Genomic DNA, 17,856 nt, shown 5'->3' with positions numbered 1-17,856 from the left:
AGCCACAGGCACCACAAAGTGGGAACGGAAGGAACAGAGGGACTTGCCTCAGGCTTGTTCGCAAACCGCAGGATACTATAACATTCCGGAAGAGAAGAAACATTGTATGCCGGCGAGGGACAAGAGATTTAAAAAAAGTGCCGCGCATAAGGGGAAATGACGGGGAGTTCAGGGATCAATTAAGGTTTCTGGGAAACTGCCCTCCTACCCCTCCCCTAAGCCATCATTTTGCCCTCAGCGAGAAGTAAGTGTTAATGTTAGCTTAGGGGAGGGGTAGGTGGGCAGTTTCCCAGAAACCTATAAAATTGATCCGAGTTCAGTAGGGAGCCAGTAGACAGCTTACCAAAACAATGATATCAAATTAACAACATACATCAAGAACCACGCATAAGCTGAGAGAGCAATCAAACATCACCAGACGTAGTTAATCGATAAGCCGATAATCGATATCAATCGATACTAATCGATTAATATCGATTTCCAATATTACTCGATCGAAATCGATAAAGAAAAAGTTGTGACTTCGCTTAGTATCGATGATTTTCCGATAGAAATCGATAATGGTTTTTTATCGATTATTATAGATTCCAATCCATTGTTATCGATTTTGTTAATCGATAATAATCGATAAATTATTCTTTCCATGACTTCGATTTCTATCGTTTTCCGATATGAATCGATTTAATCGGAGGATTAAATCGATTAGTATCGAATCAATGATATCCATTGATTTCCGATATCTATTTTTATCGATTAACTACGTCTGGAACATCAGCACGGCAGAATCTACTTTAGGAAGAGTGTCGACTGTAAATGTATAGAGGAAGAAAAAGCTCTCCCTCCACACACATTATCCTGTTTCCGTATATTGATGTTGACAAGAAATTTTGTATGGCAATCAATAATGTTTAGCTGAGGTACGAAGTTCTTTTGCCGCAGCAGGGTGATGACGGGCTTTTCTTAGAAAACAGTGCCCTTTTGCGCAATGACTAATTACTGTAAGCAACGGCATACAGAACCAAACAAGTATCTAATTTCCCCTCAATACAGGGAATAAACATTAAAAAAAGTAAAATAAATATTGTAAATGATCATCTTTATTCTTCGCAGAGTTTACAGTCAGTTCTCACAATAACCGTTTTCGAAAATCTTACACGGAACTAACATAAGTTCCCTTCTGTTTCTTTAAGTGGAATGCCACTTAAGCCAGACCTTAGAATGGATTCATTTGCAACACACGCGTAAAGCCGTTACATTTTAGCGAAAATTGCTGGTTGAAATTTTTTATTGAAAATTTCCAAAGGGCGAATGTATGCGTATTTTGTGAATATCAAGTCTGAAATAACAAAGGAATTCAAAGTCTAAGGAAAGCTTAGAGGAATTTGTCTTAGTCAGGAGCGCACAGTACTTCCTCATAGTATTCAGCAAATTTACCAGGTATCAGTTCAAAGTCTTCGCCATAAAATGACCGCGAGTCATCTTTTTGCCACGTTCTTGCCCAAAATTTTCTTTCCATAGTTAAATCTATACAATAAAAAAGACGGCTGGACTTAGGCAAAGAAAAACCCCGCTTGTTATTAAATATTAGCGCACGTAGCGGTACTATTAGGGAATGCCATCATAACGGTACAAACTGGATTGTTTTTTGGCCCCGGTGGACAAGGTTCCCATTTTAAATGAAAACAGATATACTCTATAACTTTGTTCCCCTGTTTCCGGCGAAAATGGTCACCGAAAACGCATTTTTCCAAAAAAAAAAACCTCAGATTGGGGCTATTTGCAGACTGAGTTGATTCTATATCCAAAAACGGAGATTTTGAAAAACGATGAGTTATTGGTAAACGCAAATGCTTTATCAATGATGATTTCCTGATTTCCTACGTAAACGTTTTCATGCGGCGGACTTGCCACTCCCCCCCACCCCACAAAATATACCTCATCTTGTTAAGAAGATCAAAGGCTTTCCACTAAAGGTAAAATCGGTTCAAAATACTGCAACATGTCAAAAACTCAGGGGAGAGGTTCCATCCAACATGTAACTTTATTCTGAATTTTGACTTTTGGCGCTTCTCTGTATATCTCTGAAACGGCTCGACAGAATTGTTTTTAAACCTCATCAAACGATCTTCATGATGTATATAATAATGTCTGAAACTTTCATTAAGATTGATTCACTGTAACGCCTTGAGATTAAGACGAATCTAGCCTACGAACCGACCAAAAATCCACGTCGCAATGTTCACTGTTTCGACGTTATGCTCATTTTTCCAAATTTAGTTAAACAATTTATCACGGCTATTGAAAATATAAGGTTTGAAATATATTTACGTTTTATTTGAATTCAAACATACAGAATTTTTCACTTTTTAGGCCCTGCAGTCAAGACCACGACCCTTTATGCTTAATTAAGCAATGATATTATAACGCGAAATTAGATGAAGCCTTTAGTTAAGGAAAAATACACTTCTATACCCACTGTACCCTAAACTCAACGCTTACCTTCTGCATGTGGCCAGAAATCCTGTAAGACAACGACTGTTTCAATTTCCCTGTGATGACGCCTTAACATCTCTCCCTAAGCCGTCAAAAAAACCAAAATGAATGGCCGTGCAAGTCGAAGAAAACAACATGCACACATCACCACTTTATCTGGCTATTCAAGTCGAAGTTCGACTTGATTGTTTGAAGGTTTGATTACTTAACTGTCGCGTGATTATTACACGCGTAAATTAAATAGAGGCCATGTATGTAAACGTAAAAGTTGAACCGCCCTCAACTTTTACATTTCCTCGCACCTTTCATATATTGCCTTTATTTTATGAACGCGCGTAAATTTTACGTGCGCTCGCACATAATACTAGACAAGAGACTTTATGATCCGACGACGCGACGGCAACGAGAACGTCAAAAATAACAATAGGTTTAGAAGACAAAACAACAGCTTTACACAAGCATCTCACTTTTTGGGACATTTCTTTGCCGTTTTTGCACGACTACGACGTGAAATTGCCTGATTTTACTTTTTAGGAAGGACGTAAACGAGCGACGACGAAATTTTATTCTCTCTCTAAACTTGAATATGGTTCTTAGAAATTCAACTCCGGGAGGGTTCGCCTACATTTGACCACGTAAGTGAGTTGGAATAATTGCGATGAAGACCGAAAGAACGCAAGTTCAATTTTGAAGCGACGTTATCGCTGCCGTCGCGTCGTCTGGTCGTAAAGTCCATAATTATGCGACAGTGGAGGTCCACCTTAAGGGTCATCCAATCCTTAAGGCTATACGCCGTCAAAGTCATGAGCATGACAAAGAGAACTCCTTTTAAATTAGTACAGTTACGGTATTATAAAAAGCAAGTTTTGAAGAAAAACAGGGCCATATGTTAGTAGGTCAAAGATTCAAAATAGCGATGAAAAGGTTCAACGAAGAAAAAAATCACCGCTTATTAATACAGGATGCTTAAGATTATGAACTGCCTTCCCCTATCATCGAACGCATTATTAGGGTAAGAAAACTTAGCTCACCAAGCGACAGACAAAAGTAAACAATATTATATACCTTAAGCGTCTTGAATTTGCTCAGGATCTTGTCCACTTCCGCTTTAATTGACGCAGGTTCTTCCTCTTGTACCCTAGCTTTCTGAAAAGTGAGGCAAGGACATATAAACCATTCAACCCATTAATCCCTAAGAGTGATCAGCATCAAATTTCTCCTTGTAATATCAATACTTTCTTTCTGTCATGAGGATTACGGACATGATCACACAAGATGAATTTGCTTGATATTTTATCATTTCCCTCTGCTAATTAATTATGTAGATAATGAATAGGAGCAACAGATGAGAATTTAAAATTTGATCTTAGGGTTTAAAGGGTTGAAAAATGGTATATGCTGTCTACAAAGGAAGTGCCCTTACTACAAGTAGGTAGCTGCTCACGATAGTTTTAACAGGGTTCGTACAGATTTTTGAATCCAAAATCAAGGCCTTTTTATTTTTTCAAACAAATATTTCTTTTCCAGACACAAGTTTATCAAAAAAGGTGATCAACAGAGATCTTGAAAAACGCACGAACTGTGCTTTTTTATGATGCACTGCAAACGTGCAACAACCACACTGCACGAAGACTAAATAAGGTTTGACTAAGGGTGAAAAAAACTTCATTTACTAACCAAAAAATCCAGCCTTTATACCATTTTTCAAGAATTTTTCTCTATTTCCCAGCCTGTTTCCAGATCTGGAAAATTGCTTTGCAAATTTCAAGAGTTTTCAAGAATTCAAGACCCTGTACGAACCAAGTTAAATATGATTTCAAACATTTAACAAATAAAACAAATATAACGAACCTTTACTCCATTCAACCCCATCTGCGAAGTCAACACTGTGCATGCGCCGTATGGTACAGCGTATCCAGCTTTCTTTCGAGTGAAGTTCCCAAACAAACGAACAAGCTCCTGTTCTAGGGTCATGCGCAGTTTAACCTGAGGAACAAGCGATGCCAAAAATGGATTGTTTAACTTGCGTGCTGACGTATAAAAAATATGGGGCGCGGGATAAACGATGCACGCGATACAGAAAGGACGATTTCAGCAAGTTTTAGCTCTGTTACCGAACAACGGCAGAACTAAAACTCGCTTGAATCGCCCGGGAAAATGCTAAGAAAACATCATAACTTTAGACTAGGGAAGGAATTCTGATGTACTTCTATAACTAATTTTGACCCCTAACGATCGCTGAATCTCCATACAAACCCTCATAACATTTCTTGGTTATGCAACAACGATTCTCACCCGTGAGCTTAGGGTACCTGTTTTCTACCATGCAAGGTTATGGTTGTAGGAAATATGAGCGCGCCTTATTTCTACTACATAGTACATTGTACGTGCTGCTAACGTATAAAACAGCAGGGCTCGACGTTGCGACCCGTGGGGTCGCCAATGCGACCAGCTTTTACTTAGTGGCGACTAAATTTTCACGCCTGGTCGCCAACCTGGCCCCCAAGATAAGTGACTTTCTTCTTTGGGTAAACGTACACTAATGATAATTTGTTATCCTTTACACAACTAACGGATAGCTAACGGTTTTCCTAACGCTCTAACGTTTTGCCCAAACGCTCTAACGGTTTGTCTAAACGTTTTAACGATTTGTCTAAAGGCTTTAACGATTTCTTCCAACACTCTAATCTACGTTTACTTGAAAGAGGATTGTGAAATGAATGAATTCGACGGAAGACTTTAATCGACTTTCGGACAAATCGTTCGCAATTCTCAACAGATCGTCCCGTGTTTCTCCAGGAATGACTTTAAGCGCATCGATATTTAAAACAATTTCTTTATGTCGAACATGTATCTCGATTGCGGACTCGATAACAGATTAGTCTGATAAAAGCTCAAGCTAATCGAAGCTAATCGAGAACGAACGGCGCTTACTTCTCGAGCTTCGCAATTCTTGTAAACAACTTTACGCAAATTTCTGTTAAGCGTGACGACGCAAATAAAAGCTCTGCCGTATTTTATTGACTTCTAATTAAGTAAAGTTGAAGTCATGCTGTTTGTCTAACAGACTTCTCGCGAAATCAACTTCTTTGCCCGAAAACATTAGCAACGTTTCCTCTTTCTGGTCTTTCTGGAGACTTTCGATCACGTGTTAGGCAACCGCGCAATAGATGAAGTTTCACCGATGTTCAGTTCTGAACATGCAAATACATGGGACGCAAAACAAATTTTGCAGATTTTGTTCTTCCATAACCCAAATAAGTTTTTTTGTGATTCCTAAATTTTGTTTTTTTAATGTGTATTCCATTTCCTGAACCTTAAGCTTGAATACCTGTTTGAGGAGATTTACGCTTGAGTGCGGATTCATTTTACAGAACACCGGCTGGTAATCGAGCGTCAGTGAAAACCATTCGAAAGAAAGTTCAGAGGAAGTCTAAACCATTCATTTTCTGTTAAGGCTAAGTTAAAGATGTTAAGTTTATTTTATCCCATTAGTTCTTAAATACAATTTTTGGCGACTAGAATACTTGTTCTGGCGACCAAAAATGAAAACTTGGGGGCCAGTTGGCCCCAAGATTTTTTTCTGAAAGTCGAGCACTGAACAGCCAAATATTTTCTAGCCTGTTCCAGGCTCCGAGATAGCTAGCCTGCGAACAGCAGACGTCCGAAAATACGTCTGCTCTTCGCAGGCTCCGAGATAGTCGGGTCCGCTGAATAAAGCGCGAACAAGAACCTGGAACAGGCTGAAGTATTTTTACGCATCGTCCTTTTCACGATTCATCAATAATTTCACCTTTTCCGTGTCGTGCTGCGAGACAAGCTGGTCCAGCTGTCTTTCTTTTGGCGTTTTTTCGTTGAGCTGAAAAAAAATCATCATCGTTTTTCAGTGTAGTATTTACATTGCGCATTCTTTCAAAAGGTACCATAAATCCTCTATTAAGCCCCCCGGGGGCCTTTGATTTTTCAAGCAGTTTTTTTTTTTTTTTTTTGGGGGGGGGGGGCGCTTATTTAATTTAGCGAAACGCATCACCGGTAGCAAAAATACCGTAGTAAGAGACAGGGTAGACTTACGTGTTCTATAAGTCACTGGTAACAGTATTTAATTCACTTGTGGGAGCCTACACAGAGAACTAGAGCGTAAAGTTGAAAAAGTTAAGCACATGAAGTTGGAGGTCACGCGGCTGAAGACCAAAAACAATATGAACTTCCAGCCTGAATAAACCATAATTGATCAGTCCACGTTAAATGTTTGTGAAGAATAAGGATGGAGGGGAGGGGAAGGGAACTTAATAGAGACGGTGGCTTATTAACTTTCCTCCTGTGGAAAGGGGGAGTGCTTATTAGAGAGGGGGGGGGCTTAATAGTGTCAATTACGCATACAAGATACTAAAGCCCCTTTTATATGGAGAAAAGCTGTCCTGGGAAAAAGGGTCGCCCTTCTAGCTGAGTAAACTTTAGTAAGCTTTCTGACTGCATGTCTGACAATTTACCGCTAGTTTTACACTGGATTAAAAGCGACGGAGTTAAGTGAGATGGGCCCTGTTTGCTTCTCCGGGACACAAAAAACGTACTAGGATAAGACAAAAAAAGGAAACTACCATTTTGAAAGATGTGAGCTCTTTTTTTTGTCTTGCCGCATCCCCGTACGTCTCTTGGGCCTATCAGGAGAATATAGACAGGCTGATTTTTTGGATTGCGATTTTGTCAAGTTGATGACAGTTGTGGTCATTTCGCCAGTCGTAGATTCGCCCAAAGACATACATCACCTGAATACAAAAAGCTATTAATCTCCAACATTTCCACGTTTATTCCATTCCTTCAGGTTTGGAGAAAAACACAAATACACATCGAGGGAATCGAGTTAAGACCGAGCGAACAGAAATTTAGGCGAAACGGCGAACGGATTCTACAATCCAATTCCGATTCATTTCTGGAATAAACATAAGGAGCAACTAACCTCATTTGAAGAAATCTTTGTTCTGTGGCAGTTCTTGCTGTTTATAAGGAAATCCTCATAGCCAGGAACACACAGTTGCATCGTTGGCCAGCTATACTTGTATTTAGCTAGCTCTGATCTCCAAGTCGGATTTGCGATGTGACTTGTACATTCTTCCTTAACTGATGAGCTAGGATTGCTTTCAGAAGACCTTGTTGATGTTCTTTTTCTCCGGCTGGACTTGATGTTTTTCTCGACACCACTAACCTCTTTTCTTTTTTCGTTTCTTGGCTTTATCTTTGTGAAATTTGCAACTGACTGTTGTTCAAATGAATTGTATGCAACATTTTCTTTAGCTTTCTTAGCAGCTTCACTTGACAAAGCATTTGTAGCATGTTGCTCATGTCCAAGACGATGGATATGATGAGCTTGAGGGCTCTCTTCGGGAACTTTCACTGAAGCATCCAAATCACTACTTTGGCTTGTTTCAGTGTAAGTTGGTTCGTTTCCTGTCGGCATAGTACTAGTCTGTTTGAGAATCTTGTCAGTAGAATAAGGTATTTCTTTGCTGGTTTCCAAATACGAGGAAATCTCAATGATTGCCTTGTCAAGGCACTCATTTAATTTTTCAGGGGCTGGTGTATCTTCTTCAACCTCTTGAGTCACAGGGAGACCAGGTGCTGTAGAAAAACTTTTCCCTGCGTGAAGCCGAATAAGTGTTTCAGTTGCAATGGATTCTTCAAAAGTGTTTGGAGCAGTAAAGGCAGATGCTGTGTCCCTGACGACATTATGTGATTGTAAACCACTCACACATGTTGCCATGGTGATGTTCTGGCTGTTTACAACTTCAGTGTTTCCATTCAGCTTCAACTCATCAGAATTCATGCTGCAAATCTGTGTTTGCTGAAAAAGCAAAGCCACGCCACCTCCATTGACACCAGTGCTCTCTTCTTCAGTTTCTCTCAATGACACCTGCATAATGGAGGCTGCTTCTTTGCGACTTAAAGGTTCTTTGTTGTCAACAACAAAAACACCTTTGTTTTCACGTTGACTAGTTTCTTGCAGATTCGTTACAGTGAAACCTTTTCCCTCCCAGTGACTTTCAGTACTAACTTCACTATCTCGCGGTTTTACAAATGTAAGTGTTTCTTTATCAGGAGAAACTTCAATAGGAATGACTTTGGATAAATTGCTTTCATCTACATGAACTGGTAAAAAGTTATTAAATGTTTCATTGTACACGCTTTCTTGGAATAAAGGCCTGTTTTCTCCATGAAACTGTTCTTCGGACACTTTGCCCACTTCCTTGGCTTGTGGCAGTGGATAATGGTAATCTTGAAGCCTTGTCGTCTCAGAATCCTTTGTGCCTTGCTCCGAACTTAAGAGGCTTCGAACTTCTGCAGATCTTGCCAGGTCCAAGGTGCTGTAATTGTGGGATGTTTGCATCTTTGGATCTGCTCCATTGTCTAAAAGAAACTTGACAACCTGTGAACGGAAAATTGAACATCAACTACATAAGTTGTTTCTTTCTGGAGTTACCTTTTCAAATTGCCAATCCCAAAGCACAGGTTTCAATAAGCACCGACGGCCGACAAAACACGTCAGCTACTTTGCTGATAGAAGTCGGTTACTTATTGGAAAGAAGAAGCAACTAGTTTGAATAACGTTGTAAACAAAAAATAAACCATAACACCTGAATGAAAACGTAGTTATGACGTGTTTTCATAAAGGCCCAGTGGTTTTACGTTATGCTTTAGCCATGTGAACGCTATACCGTAAAATTCCGAAAATAAGCCCCGGGGCTAATATTTTTCAAAGGCCCTTTTTGAGGGGCTTATTTTTGGAGGGGCTTATATTCGGAGAGGCTTACCTACGGAAGGAAATTTGCGTCTCAAAATCGATTGGATTAGCCTTATAGTTGGAAGAAAATTTACCGTTTTTGCTTTGTTTTACTTTGTATTTGAGGGCAATTTCCAAGTACAAGCCCCCGGGGGGCTTATATTTGGAGGTGCCATTTAACGGAGGGTTTTTTGCGTTACGAGTTTGGGGGGGCTTATATTTGGAGGGGCTTATACATGGATGGGCTTATTTTCGGAATTTTACGGTATTTCAGTCAATTTTTCACAAGTTTCTTTATAGGTTTACGCAGCATTTTTTTATACGGAAAAGTATGTAATTTAGTTTCATTTGTTCATTGCAGGTAGGAATTGTCCGAACTGATTGTGAGACTGATAAATCGAAAGTTGCACGAAAGCTACATTTTCTTGAATGAAAAAATTGAATGTACTCTCTTGTCCTCAATTGAGTCCCCAGAACGCCGAAAATCGCATTTTAGGGCTTTGAAATTTCAAACTTTTCTGGGGAAGCACGCCCACAGACCCCCCTTCCCTCTCCTAGAAAAAAGGGACTAACGGTCCCTTGTCGATACGGTCGGTTACTCTATTCAATTGAAACCTGCTAGCTACTTCAATTTTTATTGAAACCCCTGCTCATGCTGACAATCCAATTAGGAATGGTGGAAGTTACATTGCCAGCAGAACCTCAAAACATAACCTATTAACAATACATGTCTAAATATAAAAACCAAAGCATTTCAGAAAAAATTTAAAGCAGAACTCAGAAAAAATTGTGCTTGCAGAATCTGGAATCCTGTGTTTTGGAATCCAGAATCCAAGTTCCATTTACAAAGACTGGAATCCAGTACCTGGAGTCTGGAATCCATGGCATGGAATCCAGAATCTAAAACTGCATGTCTTGGATTCCTTTCATGGGGTGAAACAACAATGCACATTGTAAGCAAACCTGGGTATGATCATTGATGACAGCATCATGTAAAGGAGTGATGGCTTCATATCCTGGAATACTAACATCAGCACCTGACCACACTAATTCCTGTACAATTCTGAGGTTACCATAGTTACAGGCTTCATGAAGAGGTGTCCACCCTTTGAAATAATGAAAAAAAAAAAAGAAGAAAATGAAATAAAGTAGTTCTTATCTTTTCTTGTTTAAAAAGGTTACCACACTTATTTTTAGTAACAGGGTGCAAAGAAACTCATTCTTACAGCTTCCAATTGGGGCAGGCTGAAGCTAACATTTACTAGCCCAAACATCATTTCAACTAGCCCCAAAAACGTTTTGATGAGCAGATTAATTTCATAGTCCTTCTGTAATTTGAATTCCTCAAAAAACTTCACCAGTGTGTTGGGCAAGTTAATAACAGAATTCACTAGCCCGATAGCAAAATTCACTAGCCCCGGGCTATTGGACACTACTTTCTTTGTAGGCTGAGTAATAATGGTGGAATTAAGTTACTATACAGCAACGACGAAGTGTCCGAAGCACCAAAGTGTCTGAATAAGCAAAATAATTAAGAAAATGATAATGATTAACAATAAAAGTAAAATAAATCTTTTAGAAGGAGGCCACCATATCTAAAGATGGCTTTCAGGAAGTCCTCTAAAGTATATGTTAACAACAAATACATTGTATCATAAGATAATTGAACTACTAAGTGCCCTGATAACAATAGGCATCCCGTTGTACAGCTACTTCAATAATTTGGCAAACTGCTTATTGCTTGTTGTTGATATTGTTATTATTATTATTATTGTCTCTATTATCACAGTCTTTGCTGGTGTTCTTTTTGTGCATCAGCCGGGCGCAAACCATGCACCTAGAACGTCAGTCACTCAAGTCAATCATTCTGTTCATACACTGAGCACCTTTCTAAGGATTCGTGCAGATCCCAGCATGCAGATCTTTTGAATCTCTGTCATAGTAGCTCTCTCTGACACTTTCTTGATGTTTTCTACCATACCCCTCTTCACTGTACCAAGCGCACCAACAACCACAGGGATCACTACGGTTTTCATATGCCACATTCTCTGTATTTCTAGTTCTAGGTCTTTGTACTTGCATTTTTTTTCAGTTTCCTTCAGTGCGATGTTTCTATCTGATGGAACAGTCATATCAATAAGTTTGCAGGTGGAATTCACTGAATCTTTAACGATGATATCTGGTCTGTTCGCTGTTATAGTTCTATCAGTATTGACTGGCATGTCCCACATGATGGTGATGTTGTTATCTTTATTGTGTGTCACGGTCTCTGGTTCGTGTTCGTACCATTTATTATTATTATTATTGTCTATTTAATTTATTATTATTGTTTTTTGCATAACCAACTCATGACATTCAAGGAAAATTTAATGTTGCTCAGAGGCTTGAGCAAAATTGGAAATGGTCAAAACAAAAACTACTTTCATTCTTAGTGTGTTCTCAAAAAGAAAACAATATCACCCCCAAACAATTGCCAGTCATTTTGTCTTTTCAAGGATCACATTAGATTTTCAAGGACTACCGACCAGGAATATAATTTCACAGATTGCACAAAAATGCACATTCCCAGCCCCTTCTAACAGGACTTTAAGGCTTGAATTGTTTGCTCCACCAACTTCTCTACACTTTTCAGTTCATTTGTCTTAAATTTATAGTTAAAATTATAATTCCTGCAAAAACCAAAAAGAAACACTTTATGTGAATCGCCATTAACTTCTTTGAGCTTTGATTTATACAATGTATTCTGTCTTGAACAACCACAAAGCATTAAAAAAACATTTTCCGGGCCACTACACTGTACATTTAAAGTTAAAGAAAATTCAAGGACTTTTCACGACTGTATGAACCGTGTTTTCATGGAGAAATCCACCCTAATTCCCAAGGTCCTCTCACCATGGCTCGAAAAAAAGGCCCATCCGGTAGTCTACAACAAGTGCATTTTCTTACTGGGCAAGCAACTTTTAAAGCTTACTTGCTCAATGGGCAGAATACAGGCAAGCCATCCTCTAATAAAATCATTAACTTAGGGTGTATTCCTTTGAGATGACCCGGATCAAGAACAGTGATCCGAGATCACTTTGACCATGGTAGATTTTTTGTCCAGAGTGGATTCATCGGTTCATTTAAATGAACCGATGAATCCACTCTGGACAAGGATTCATCGGTTCTTTTGATCTATCACGATCCGGTCGATCACAGATCACTGATCTTGATAGAGATCATCCCAAAGGAATGCACCCTTAGGTGGGCAAGAAGTAGGCCTGGGCATGCAAAATGTTAGAGCTGCTTGCCCAAAGGGCAAGGAGGAATTCAAGATTTTTTTTCAAGCCCTACCTCCCCTACCCATACCCTTTCTTGCTCCAGGGGATGAGTAGGAGAGAAGAGAGAGACAAGGTTAGCAAAAATCTTCTGTATTTTTTTTTCTTACCAGCATTGTCTTTCGCATTGACAGCAGCACCAGCTTTAATCAGGGCTACTACATCCTCCAAGTCACCTTTTATGGCAGCAACATGCAATGATGTCTCGCCACGCTCATTCCTCTTCCTGATGCGAGCCTCAATCTGATTATCCTTGGCAATGTTTCTCTTCTTTGTTTTGCTGCTATTACTAGGCAAATCATCACAGTTGCTGGATTCAAAATCTTGCCTCACCTCTTTGGCTGTTACTTCAAGGAGATATTGTAATTGCTGACGTTCTGTGAGAGGATAGTTGGCTTTGGAGCCTGGTTCTCCTTGAGGTTGTACATTTGCAGTCTTGGATGCATTGTACTTCTTAGCTGTAAAGAAACAGTAAAACAGTACACAGTGAGTGTGATGCTGTTCTAGACTGACGACCCTTTATCCGTCAGTATAATCAACTCTTTTTTAGCATGTACAGTACCTTTATGGGAAAGATGTACACCCTGTTTAGTACCTTCCCTACCATTTTTGGCCTTTTTACAACTATAACATAACTCTATCAAAAATACACCTCCCTAACATGGATGGTGTCCAATATCAGAGAGAGTTAAGTTTAATGTATCCCACTCACCCACTTTGCAGGCAACTTTGCTATAGCTTCTTGATATCACATGGGCACGTTTGGGATTTGCTTGTTATCCGTACTTCATTTCCCTCCCCTTAACCATGAGTTTTTCACTATGGAAGGGGTAGCTGCTTACCAGGGATATTGCCATAAATACTATACAAAGCCCTTATGGGAATTTTTTTTTTTTTTCAAGTTAATTTGAGGGTGTTACAGGGAAGGGTCTGGAAGAAAAAAAAGGAAAAACCAGACTGCAGTTGAGACACTCTAACCACTGTTTTGACTGAGGCCAGGGGAATCATTGTGTGGTCAAACAGGAATGTGAATAAGAATGTGCAGAATAGATATAGGCCATTTGAAGGATGGCGTCATTTAACTACTACAACCAGAATCCTCCAGGGTATTATTTTCTTGTGCAAATTAACGCTTTTCTTACTTACACTCCTGTCACTGGGACTACCAAATTTAAAGATGACAGGAAAAACGAATTAATTCTTAGTAGTAAAGAGACGTCATCATGCAAATGGCCCATTGTGCCTTATTTTGATCAAGTTGCTGCACATGAATTTGATCACTAAAGTATGGTACATGTTCCAAATGCTCCACTTGGAAGGATAAAGTAATAGTAAAGTAATAAAACTAGAACATATCTGTCAGGAAAAATTCAATTCAGTTTGTGGTTGCTCTCAAACTCCTGTTTGCTCTAATTATAAAAGGACTTTGAAGTTCTGTTATTGAATTCCTTATATTCTGCCTTCTTCTACTTTTTTTGCTGCATCTTCAGTTCTTCATGAATTTTTTATTATTATTGGGGGGGGCGCGCTTAGCAAGATCTTACATTTAAGTGGGGAGGGGTGGTATTGAATGTACATATAGTCTTTCTGGAATGTGAAAGAAAAAGGTGTAGGAGAGGTTGGGGTGGGGAGGGGGGGGCACAATAAAAAAGAAACGGTGCAAACAAACCAACCAACAAAAAAAAACATAAAAACAAAAGGTAAGGTTCCTCCATTGAACTTCAACTTAGGATCTCCACTTCAGAGATCTTCAAATCACGTAGCCTATGGTATTATACAAAAAAAAATTTAAACATTTTTTTGGAAGAAGTTAGAAGACAACTTGCCTTGACCTCATTGATTGGCCAAGTAACATGTATTTGTATTGCTGGAAAAACTAGTTGGGCAACAGGACAGATATTTTTTCAAGTTCCGTATACCAGTCTTGGTCAATGTGAAAAAAAAAATGGTCAGTTTTACAGCTTGCCATTTGATCAAGCTTTAGCTACAATCAGCGACAAGATTAGTTGAGACACTTTGCCTTAAAGGGCTTTTCTGATGTTTTACTGAATCTAAAAGGAGAAAATAAAGTTTTCCCTACCCCGTTCCTCCATGCAATGTTGTGCCGCTGTTCGAGCTACTTGTAGAAAACAACAAACACCCCAGCTTTGAAAGAACGGGAGATAGGAAGGGTGTGGATTGTTTTTTTCTCTTAAGTTAACCTATTTGACTGCAATGTTTCAACAATTTTGTTGCCAGTTGTAGCATGTGCTAGCCCAAGAGTCACTTAAAATAGCCCCAACAATTTTTTTTGGATGAGCAGTATTGATTACAGTTCTCGAACTGTACATGTGTAATTTTAATTCCTTAAATTACACCGCCTGCCTGTTGGGAAAGTTAGAGGCTGAATTCACTAGCTCAATAACAAAATCCACGCTGATGGTACCAATTTGCTAACTCCCTTGAAAATGGCCAACTTTGACCAGTCTGAAATCTCTAAAATTGATATCAAACAAAGATCAGTTTTAGAATTTCAAACCAATGCTTTCACTGCCTCACTGACAATATACTTCTGACAGTGTACAGTGTACAGTGCAAGTTCAACAAATCACCTACCCCCTCCCCCACCGCCTTGCTCAATAGCTCCTAAATGACTGAGCATACATGGGGTTTGTACCCTATTCTAAACAAAAATTCAAGGACTTTGCAATGATTTTCAAGGGCACATTTCCCATTTTTGAAGGACTCCATTCAGTGCAAAAAAGAGCCCAAGTCTTTTTTAGTTCAATCCACAGCATGAGCAATTTTATCCTGAAGGTCTTGCTCCTTTTCCTTTGGGTTGGATAAAGTTAGCACCGAAATTCAAGGATTTTCCAGCAACAACTGCCATTGTCAAGGACTTTCAAGGTGCGTGCAAACCCTGTATACAGCTGGATCTTACATTTTACATACATGCGTGCATGACAATGAATCATGGAATACCTTTGTTTATCTGTAGACTCTGACCATTCTGAAGAAAAAGCTTTCGTTTTGATACAAGTTTTCCTGATTTCTTTTTCAAGGTAGGATCCTGAAAGAAACAAGTGCAGTAAATGATACTGAACCTCTGTTCGAAAAAGTTGCAACTAACTGCATGCATGCCAATTTTTTCAACCTTAACCATAATCTGCGGTAATTTCGTTCATACAATTTTTGGGGGATAAATTATTATTATTTACTACATAAGAATCTCAGCAACCCTTGGTTGCAAAACGTGTTTGAAGAAGAATAGAAATTGGCCATATCTTTCTGGTTTGTTGCCAAAACAAACGAAGAAATTTGACAAATAATCTAAGAAGCTGTATCCGAAAAAAACACAAAGAAAGCAACAAAATTTGGTTTGGAAGTTTTTACAGGTAAAGCTTTGTCTGTTTAACAGAAACCGCAAACCTGAACTTATTGGTGAAACCGCTGAGAAAGTTTTTTTGCTTACAAATGCAAATTTTGTCTTGCGTTACTTTATTTAGCTGACACGTGGATAAATCAGTTGAAAACAAAGTTAAATGGGTTTTTGTACAGAATGGTTACAAATACAGGAATAATATTAATTTTGCAAATCTTTTTGAACAAATTAATGTCTCCACAAGATCTAAAAAAATGCCTTCAAAAAGTTTTATTTGTTGGCAAGACAGCATGGCAGCAGTAACTTCAGTCATTTGCACACAAAATTGTTATGGTTCGCAGCAATATCATTTTTGAGCTCAATTAACTCACTGTTTTAGTATTACAATGAATTCACTTTAGTGTCAGTAGCTAGTGCTAGTAGTGGATATTTATTATTAGTAGTAGTAGTAGTAGTAGTAGTATATCATTATTATTATTATTATTATTATTATTATTATTATTATTATTATTATTATTATTATTATTATTATTATTTCGTTTTTTTTTATTTCCACCTCTGACTCAACCTACTATTTGAGGATGATGTTAAAAGAAAAAATAAACGAAAGTTTAAATAAGGGATGAAGTTAAACCAGATGCTCCTAGCGTACAAACAAAAGATAGATGCAGTGGTCCCAAATTTTCAACAATATATACATATATTTTTTTACCTCCGCAGCAACGGTTCGAAGAGTCATGCATGTACATAAACATCCGCCACGCTCATTAAACTCATTATTTATGAAGTTTAACATATTCTAATTATTCTTACTTTATGTGGAGTTTCAGGATCTCTTTCAGTTTCTATTGATTCTAGCGGAGTGATCTGTAACGGCAGGTTTCCTGTCTCTGAAAACACTGTCTGGTTGGGTGTCTTCGGAGAGATACCGCAGACTGCCTTGGTCATGAGGCTAGACCTAGGGTCTGCCATAAAGTCAGATGAACCTCAAAGAGCTAAGAAAAATCAAGAGTCATTTCAATAAGCTATACACGAAACAGATGCGAGTTATGAGCGGAGTAGCTCTATATCGACGTGAAAAATTTGCATATTCGGCGCTGGAAGACATGCATGCAATAAAAGCTGTTCTTTTGATTCCGAGTTGCCGATTGAACTCACGCGGGCCCGGAAATTATGCCGAGTGTAGCATAAACATCCCAGAATCACCGGACAGAATCACCGGACAGTCATGAGATTGTAACACCTTTTCCTGAAAAGTTTACATGTGTTGAAGTCAAGTGTATTATTATGCTCAAAAGCGATCCAGTAAACAAGCTAGAGCCCGTGTATGAAACCGAAATGCAGATTACCCAAGCTAAGCCAACAATGACAGTTACGTTTAGACACGAATAAGATCCAAAACGTTATATTGGCAGAAAAAGTCGATCTGGAAGCACTGCTCTTACCGAAGTTCTTGGGAATTTACCTTGCTTTTCTTTGATTTCTCCGTTTCTCAGCTGGATCTTTGCGAGAAGTTGATGATTGATCGAAGAAAGCGAAGTGCTTCTTTGTTCGTATTCAAGATTGTGATTCCCGCCAAAATATTACATCCGGGAGACTTTCTTTATGATACTGCTGACCAGTAGCGTAACGTAAGTAGTTAACAATAAATATAAAGTAAATGAATAAAAAATAAATACTGCTTTGTCACACTAGTTAGTAATAAAAACGCTGTCACAATTCGTCAATCGCACTTTGTATTAAACTAGGGTACTGCAATTTGCGAAGTTGTAATAATTCCATCATACTTTGAAGTAACTGCTTTATACTAGCTAGGAGTTTCGCTTTTATGACTTCAATCTCCGGCCGTTGCGGACCATGAAACTTGTTGTGACATGTCGGCTAGTTTGTATTTTCTTTTTCATTGTTTT

At 38.7% G+C, this 17,856-nt stretch overlaps 1 protein-coding gene across 1 annotated transcript; it reads right to left on the bottom strand.

Annotated features, from left to right (window-relative positions):
• Positions 1 to 1,079: 1,079 nt before the first annotated feature.
• LOC140926645 (uncharacterized) lies at positions 1,080 to 17,486 on the bottom strand. Its single transcript, XM_073376364.1, has 11 exons — positions 17,412 to 17,486; positions 16,760 to 16,941; positions 15,547 to 15,634; positions 12,696 to 13,043; positions 10,232 to 10,374; positions 7,451 to 8,914; positions 6,287 to 6,352; positions 4,345 to 4,479; positions 3,559 to 3,639; positions 2,500 to 2,575; positions 1,080 to 1,524 (listed from the first exon to the last, which is right to left on the bottom strand). The coding sequence occupies exons 2-11, from the start codon at positions 16,916 to 16,918 to the stop codon at positions 1,388 to 1,390; spliced, it is 2,697 nt and encodes an 898-aa protein (XP_073232465.1). The 5' UTR covers positions 16,919 to 16,941; positions 17,412 to 17,486; the 3' UTR covers positions 1,080 to 1,387.
• Positions 17,487 to 17,856: the final 370 nt, after the last annotated feature.

The sequence above is a fragment of the Porites lutea genome, chromosome 2 (genome assembly GCF_958299795.1).
Source record: "Porites lutea chromosome 2, jaPorLute2.1, whole genome shotgun sequence".
Taxonomy (NCBI): Eukaryota; Metazoa; Cnidaria; class Anthozoa; order Scleractinia; family Poritidae; genus Porites; species Porites lutea.
Note: the sequence above shows the minus strand (reverse complement) of the source record. Positions and strands in the feature narration are given on the sequence as shown.